General features: G+C 31.7%; 1 protein-coding gene across 1 annotated transcript; it reads right to left on the reverse strand.

The window, feature by feature from the left end:
• Nucleotides 1–1,493: 1,493 nt before the first annotated feature.
• Nucleotides 1,494–4,711, reverse strand: LOC122585638 (F-box protein At5g07670-like). The gene is made up of 2 exons (XM_043757766.1): nt 3,482–4,711; nt 1,494–2,346 (listed from the first exon to the last, which is right to left on the reverse strand). The coding sequence occupies exons 1-2, from the start codon at nt 4,621–4,623 to the stop codon at nt 2,073–2,075; spliced, it is 1,416 nt and encodes a 471-aa protein (XP_043613701.1). The 5' UTR covers nt 4,624–4,711; the 3' UTR covers nt 1,494–2,072.
• Between the last annotated feature and the right edge of the window lie 4,115 nt (nt 4,712–8,826).

Here is an 8,826-nt window from a genome sequence, read left to right on the forward strand (position 1 = left end):
ACTTAGTACATGTAGCCATATTTGCTTAATTACGAAATATTATAATGGGATTGATAAAATTAATTCGACCGAAAGTTAATTTGTATATATGGGTTTTTATGCGATGATCTAAAACATGGTGACAAGCCTTTATTTATACAAATTTGGTAACAAGCTAACCGACTTTAATTAGGATAGTTTACATATATCACCGTACGTCCCATCCCACATGACAATAAATTAGTAAATTAATTTTAATTTACATCCAAAGTTACCATAAATTAATATTATTGTTTTACAAATATATATCATTGCTCGTTCACCAAGAATTTCCAAATTTTTAAGATTTTAAACACCCTTTACCTCGGTCAGAGGTTCGATCTGTTATAATATATGAAGGTAAACACATAACAAATCACGAGTATGCAGTGGAATAAAAAATGTATATGTAATCATATTAATTAACAAAGTAATGAATAGAATATGTGTACCTTTGCGCAAAGATTCCAATAAACTTGATAATAATTATTATTATTATAGGGTCTAAACTAAAACCCCTCTACGATCGAACACTTGACACCCCTATATCGTATGCTAGTACCCGATCACGAACTCACAAACCCGTTGTGTTGTACCCCTTGAAGTCGAACTAAGCAAAACTCAAAACCCTTTTCTTTGCTACCCTACGATCGAACCAAAGGAGAAGAGAGGAGAGAAAACCTACAACTAATTGTATGTGTAATTGTGTGTAAAACCCTTAAGCCTAAGCCCTCTATTTATAGGCTTTAATGTAAGGGGTTTAAACTTGGTGACCAAATAATCTCATGGTATGAGATTTTCGGCCCTATGGAGTAGTTTTAGAAAACAATACCAATTCCTAATTACACTACAATACCTTTTCTTTAATTAATTAAACACTATTAATACTTTTAATTAGTTTAATTAATTATTTAAATGATCGTTTAATTAATATATTACATTAATACATTAATTAAATATATAGAGTTAACATGTCATTTTGTGTAACCCCATAGGCTTAAATGAAATCCGGACATGCGTTTATTATAAGGTGATCATATTGCAACACGATCCTCATCCAATGCAAATATCAGAGGTCCTTTTCTACCATCTAGGTAGAACCTGAAAGCAGTCTCTCTACTTAGGTAGAGGTAAGGTATGTCTATACTTTAACCTCCCCATACCGTCGAGGTATTGAGACCAAAAACCCGTGAAAGACGGTAATGGGCAATTCTTTTTCCTTTTCCTTAATTACCGTTAAAAGAATTTTTTTTGTGAAGATTAAGCTAAACCAGCAAGTTTGGACTATATATGGCTCGGACCAAGCTAGACCAATAAGTTTGAACTAATTTCGTTTCAGTGCCAGCTAACTAAAATTTGTAAAATCACTTCTTCGATCAAATTTGAGGGCTTGAGGCACTTGTTGACTTGTCAAAAGAAAAAAAAAACCCAAAAAATGCATATCAACGAAAAACATATCAACACAGAATGCTATATTTCATTATTTTGAGTGACATCTTACCATATCTTTTACAATGAATGTCATAGTTTAGTAACACAATTTGAAAACATAATAGTTGCAAAAAAAAGATAAATTCAACTACTGGGCCATAAAGAAAGCCCATTTCCCCCCCAAAGATTCTTAAAAACTAACTTCCATGTAGATATCATGTATGCTTTCATACAATGTTGTCTAAGAATATAAGAACTCACTCCATATTATGCATTATTATGCAGATGTTCGACTTGTTAGTACAATACATGAGTGTTGTTATAGTGAATACAGAAATAATCGTACATTACAAAGCATATAGATACATACAAGGCAACGTGCACACTATGGAATTGGTGCTGTCAAATAAATAACTTCAACTTTCGAATTTCAAATGTTCATATTGGTAGCTATTTGGGGTGTTAACCAAAATTAGAAGCTTGAATTTCTTGAACCGAAATGAAAGCATTTCAGATTCCTACTTTCACATGTTTTCCTATGTGAGAAAAGATGGGAGTCTGTTGGCAAATGGGACGTTACATGTGTGTTTGAAGTCCTTAAGTTGAAATTCTGTTCCAAATGTTTATATTTGAAACTTCTTGAAGAATTTACCTCCTCGTTTTCCAATGTCAGAAGATGAGAGTCTTGTTGATGTAAGATAAGCGTTACCTGGGCACCATTTGAAATCTTTAAGATCAGAGAATAAGGCAGATAGCAAAGGAGTGACTTCACCGTCCTTTATGTTTTTACATGATATCACTTGGAGGGTTTCAAGTTCTTTCCATGAAAGCACCACGGTCTCGAGACCTTGCATTGTTAACCTTGAGCATCCTTCTATAGAGACAGATTTCAGCCTCCTGTGGACCAAACCAAAAGTTATACACAAGTTGTTCGTGGTATTCAGTTTTGTGGCCATAGCTATCTGGTAAATGGATCTTACATCAACATTTTGCATCTCCTTGTAACATATACAAGAGTCTAAGACAAATGAAAGGTGGTGAAATGTTATTATGAAAAATAATATAAGTATAAAACAAGTTATTAATGATGTTAACTTAGAAGGTCACACAGCTTGTTTCAGGTGCTGCTACATAGCGTTAATCTAAGCTAAGCAATCTTGTCGGCTGTGGCTTCTAATGCTTATTTGACTATATGTAGATTTCGTGGAGGCATAGTTGGTTCATTCAATTATTGAGTACAGCTTTTACAGTCAAGTGATGGAAATTTGAAGTCCAATCTACTTGTGAATGGGATGATCAGGTCAACCCAGCTCAACCCAGCCATTTTCTACCGATATTGAAAAGTGACCCGTTTTCAAAATTGAAACCTGTCCATCCAGGCTATCTTGCTACCTTTACTTTTGAACAATGAAATCTATGAAGATCGAGAAGTTTCAGTTTCCAAAACACTAAATTTCATATTTCCTACAAGACTAAAAACAACTAAATGCAGAACTGGCCAAACGGGTTGAAAGTTGCCCAAATTCTATTTTGATGCACACTATCAACTAAATACTTCAATCTCACAATTTAGATTATAACTGTAAATGTAAGAAAAAAAAAGCTTTTGCTCTGGTCAATCCAGCTCAACCAGCCGTTTTCTACCCACATTGAAAAATGACCCGTTTTTGAATTGAAACCTATCCATCCAAGCTATCTTGCTACCTTTACTTTTGGACTATGAAATATATGAAGATCGAGAAATTTCAGTTTCCAAAACACCAAATTGCATATTTCCTACACGACTAAAAGCTATTCAAACAATATTATACATACTAAATATGCATTTACCAGCTGAAAATCAATAATTTCCTAATATGTGTATGATAAAGTCGCAAAATTTACACTATGTTATTTAAATCGCAAACTGCATACTCATTCACTGATATGCTAAGCGACTTAAACTCCCAACCTAAACGTTGAAAAGACTTAAGCAGCTGTATTCTGAATATTTTAGAAACGATGTGGAAACAAAAAGATAACATAACTTTACCTGCACAGATTTGCATTAAAGAAAATGGCGTCATTCAATCCCCAACAATTCTTCAAAACAACTTCACTCGCAGTTTGACATGTAAGAAACAAGGCCCTGACACTTTGCTTGTCTCTTAGCTGACACCTTTCCAAATGCAATCTTTCAAGCATCGGGCAAACCCCCAAGGAGTCATCATCAATTCCAGGATTCCGATCAATACCCTTACACGAAACAAGCTTCAAAATTTTTAAATTATCACAATAAGAAACACCCGACAACCACCCATCATCCATCCTATGATCACAAAACATCAACTCTTCAAGCATTTGACAACACTCACCAATCGCTTTAATTCCTTCATAACCACCTTCACATCCTTGAAGCTCAAGCTTCACTAACCTCGTACACCCTTGTGCCAAAATCATCAACCCTCGATCACTAACCAAAGACCGATAAAACCCATCAACGAATCCAACCAACTTCAATATCTGCAAATTAGCAAACGCCGCTATCCCAATCAACACATTATCATTACACATATGCAAAACCAACTCCTGCATTATAGGACATTCTTCTGCAACACTCAACAACCCGATTTCACTACAATTCACTACCACTAATCTCCTTAAATTCGGGTACACACTAGCTAAAACTTTTAACCCGAAATCAACTTCTTCAACGGGCAAAAAAACATTTTCATTACATAAAAACTCATCAACACCTATTCTACACAACCCCATTTCATTCCCAACAAAAACTCCCGAATCTAAACCATAATTAGTACTACTAAAAACAACACTTGCATACAATAAATCAACATGGGTAAGATTAGGAAACCTAAAAAACATACGACCCGATATTAAAAACTCCCAATCGAAAACATTAACCGATCTTACTAACCGTCCTTGCAGGTTCAGCCAACGCTTCGAAACCAAACAATTGGAGTTCCTTTCTGATGTTTCAGAAATCTTGGACAGGATGTGAAGTAGTGTCTCATCTGAAATGAGTGAGGTGAAATCATTAGATACGGCGATTTGTGGCAGGGTTTTGCGACGAATGGCGGAACAAAAGACACGATTTAAGGTTTTTTGGTTGTTTAGCCAGAGATTTAGTGGTAAAGAATTGTTAGGGTTTTGATTTTCAATAGAATATGATGACATTTCAAAAGGGGGTTTTAGTGTGTGATTTAGCAATAAATATTTGTTAAATTATTTCAGTTTTTGTGTGCGAATATTTGAGTAAATTTGATGTTTGATTGTTGTTAAACTTGAAGGAAATGAAAAATGTGTGTTTTATCTTATGTGGGTAATAACTGGGAAATCAACATCAGTTGTGTGGAGTGTGGAATGTGGACTTTTTCAGTTTATTCAGATTTTGAAGGCAACGGCCTTAATTTATGGGGACCCAACTTTTGAATTTTTTTCCACTTTTGACTTGGGATTTTTTTTATTATTATTATTATTATTATTATTATTATTTAATATACATCTAGCATAATGGATGTGTAATAATAAATAAATAAATGTTCGCGTGATACGGCGATGTGGCGACGGCGGTAATGGGTATTGGTGGTGGTGGTAGCAGAGTAGTGTGTGTTAATATAAAAGTGATTAATGTAAAAGGAGTTGTATAGTTGTTTTAATGATTGAATGATGTATGTTGCAAATAACTAGATGAAAAAGTTTGAGCTAGTAAACAAAAATAAGAGGTATCTTAAGGTTATCAACTACTTAGTTGAAAATTTGGTGGAAACAAATACGAGTACTTTGCAATGAATGTAGAAATAATAAATAGTTGTGGGTCATGTTATCACACTCTTGATCTACAGGGGTGTTTTCGGGTTCCAAACTATATCATATTGTACGCTTGGATGTCACTGCTTTTGTTAGAACCACCAACCAACTTAAACCGTTTTAAAAATATAACTTAAAAAAATAGTTTTTAAAGTTTTATTGTTTTCTTATTGTTGATGATATATCATACAATATGGCTTTTACGGTATTGCATGATTTTTTACAGCATAATAGTGTTATAAGAAACCATGTATTGTGTTGTGTTTTTAACTAAAAATTAAAAAAGACAAACATAAGTTATAAAAGTAGTTTAAGTTGACGTTAAAGAGATTACTAAATTGATGAAATTTTTTGACTAAATATATAAAATGCCATAAATTAACAACTATGATATAAGGTTATAAGGTTGTGTAAATAAGGAAAATGTTAAAATCTAAAGGTTTTAGTTAATACGAGTATATATAAAAAAGTTATAACTTTTATATCAAAAGTTAACTCTTTAATTTTATTACAAATGTTGACTATATATGTGTCTTAACTACACCAATTAGGGTTGTATTTTATAAAACTCTATTACTGTAATAATTTTTCATTAAAAATTTATTTATCACTTACCCAGAAAACAAAAACAATAGTTGACTTAAAATCTAAAAACGTTTAAGAGAATAACAAACATTCAAAAAATTTATAAGTAGTAATATACGGGAAAAAAGAATATAAGGTTGTTTGACACCTAAGCTTAAGTGTGAAATCTCTCACATACTAATATTTTATTATTTCGTGTTTAATGAATAATTGCATGGCACGGACCCCCATGATTTTAATGGATTAAAAAAACAATACATGAGTGTTCCACACCTAAGCTTAGATACCCGACAACCTTATATTCCCATCCCCTATATATATATATAGGGGGAAGTAATGTGTGGAACAACACTACCCAACTGGGGTGAAATATCTCTCACATCTTGATTTTTTATTCCATAAAAATCAGGGGTCCATCATTTATTCATTAATATTAAAACATTATTATGTGAGAGGTTTTTACCCAACTTAGTGGTGTGACAACTCCACACTCACTTTTTCCACACACACACACATATATATATAGGGTGACTATCAAATGAGAATAAACTTAAAATGAGAACAAATGAGAACACTTAAAAACTACATTTTGATGTATTAAAAGTCCATAAAACTGACATAGTGCTTAACTAATTATCATTATTTAAGTGTTTAACAACACATTGATCCGTCAAAATCGAAAAAATCACGTTTTTTTGTTGGATGCATCATTTTGATGAATATGCATCCAAGATGGATGCACAACACACTCTTATTTTAAAAACGTGATTTTTTCGATTTTGACGAATCAATATGTTGCTAAACACTTAAATAATGATAATTAGTTAAGGACTATGTTAGTTTTATGGACTTTTAATGCATCAAAATGATGTTAAGTGTTTTCACCGTTCTTATTTTAAAAGTGTTCTCACTGGATTGTTACCCTATATATATATAGATAAGTTTTATATTTATAAATTTCGGTAACGTGAGTAACAAAAAAATGATACCATATATATAAAAAATCTCAAGTTCAATTCTACAATAAAAATAAAAATAAAACAAAAACTTTAAAGCATGATAACCATCATCATCGTAACTAATCGAAGTCACAAAATAGAGAGTGTTGCTTGCAATTAATGTATCGTATTGAGAGAAGAGGGAGTTAAAATCTACACTAAATAACAGGAGGATAAAAAATTCTAATTTAAATATAATAGGGGTAATTCTGTAAATTAATGCAAGAAAAGCTGCTGCCCATATGGAACGTTAATGAAGGCAACGTTCACTTTCGAAGCTTTTTGTTACAAAATAAAAGCTCCTGCTCTTTATATCCAAACAAAGCTTTTAGTATAACAGGAATTTTTCATTCACAATCAATCAAAAGCTAAACCTCTTCAAAAGCTTTTGAAAAGCTCATGCCAAACATACTCTACTTTTTTCTTTCCTTTTTTCATTTTTTAGTTTGAACCAGGCACACCTTAAAATTCACGAGAAGAGATGTAAATCAAGAAAATAAACAAACCACATGGACGAATCATGCAATTAACTCTTTTACGTTTATTAAAATTTTAATAATACTGTATTATCTATTAAGTAAATAACTAAAAAATACTTTGTTAATAATCGTTATACTCTATCCACTTATCCAATTAAACAACAGTAATTTTATACTCCCTCTGTTCCATATTAAGTATCTTATTTTAACTTATTTTAGTCTTTTTATTTCAACTTTGACCGTAAATATTATTGCTTGTGTTATGTTAGACTTGATATAACATATATGAATTGATTAAGTTTTAAATTATATATAACCAAACCAAGATATTTAGGGTGCGTTTGGTTATGGAAAACAACCATTGTTTTCCATTTTTGTTTTCTAAGAAAACATGGAAACAGAAAATGCGTTCTAATAATAGTTTTCATAAAATATATTTCAAGAAAATAGAAAACAATGTTTTCCACTTTTCAATAGAAAACTTAATAACATCTTTTCCTTGTATTCTATTTTCTATTTTCATTTTCCATTTCCCTTCCTCTCACAACCCAAACATATTTTCTAGTTTTTCTAATTAGAACGCATTTTTAAAATTTTTAATTTTTTTCCTAGAAAATAAAAAAACTTCTGATTTTCTAAAAATTTAAAAATGAAAAACCATAAAACATTTTCTACAACCAAACGGACCCTTAGGGTACGTTTGGTTATAGAAAATATTTTATGCTTTTTTATTTCTAATTTTTTAAAAATGAGAAGGTTTTTTATTTTATAGAAAACAAATAAAAATATATACACGTCCAAACACAATGACTCCAAACAACAAAACAAATGTTACCTTGTCATCCAACGATTTCAAAAAACAAAAACGCGAGGATAAATTGAAAAATTGGAAGCAGAGAGAAGTGATCGTGCTTAGCGATTCGGAAGATGAAGAAATTGACGATTTGCATTACGATGGTGATGATGATCATGATGACCACATTTCCGAATTGAATTACGATGGTGATGATGATGATTTTCCTTTTTTGGATAACTTCGTGGTCTTGGATGATGTTCCTCCTATCGAAAATAATATTAACCATGTAAGTAACATATATCTACAATATTAACTCCTAACTTTTATTCAATGCATATTTTAACAAAATAATTGACGTTATATATAGGAGAATTTGTAAGGTGATGATGAATTTGACATGTTCAATGACTTTGTTGTATTGGATGAAATTCAACCCAACAAAGGTCATGATAATCTGGTAATAACCTGTCCACATTGTATACTCGTGCTTTTCTATTATCGTTTTTTGATTTTTTTTTAATTGCTATACAGCAGATTTAAGAAATCCATTCAAAAGACTTAAAGATCAAAAGATTACCTTGAGATATCCACAAAGAATCATGACACCTCTTACAAAAGCATCCAACATTGAAATGGCTTCACCATGGCTACGTATACTGACCCTTTAACATGCAGAGTCCATACTTTGAATGAGACAATTTAGAAATCCAAT

The sequence above is a fragment of the Erigeron canadensis genome, chromosome 1 (assembly GCF_010389155.1).
Source record: "Erigeron canadensis isolate Cc75 chromosome 1, C_canadensis_v1, whole genome shotgun sequence".
In the NCBI taxonomy this organism is placed as follows: domain Eukaryota; kingdom Viridiplantae; phylum Streptophyta; class Magnoliopsida; order Asterales; family Asteraceae; genus Erigeron; species Erigeron canadensis.

Bases quoted from the DNA above. Each gene is read 5' to 3' on its own strand.
- LOC122585638 (XM_043757766.1), bottom strand. From the start codon at position 4,623: ATGTCATCATATTCTATTGAAAATCAAAACCCTAACAATTCTTTACCA. The intron at 2,347-3,481 runs GTAAAGTTATGT...TTTGGTCCACAG, and splicing joins TTTAATGCAAATCTGTGCAG to GAGGCTGAAATCTGTCTCTA.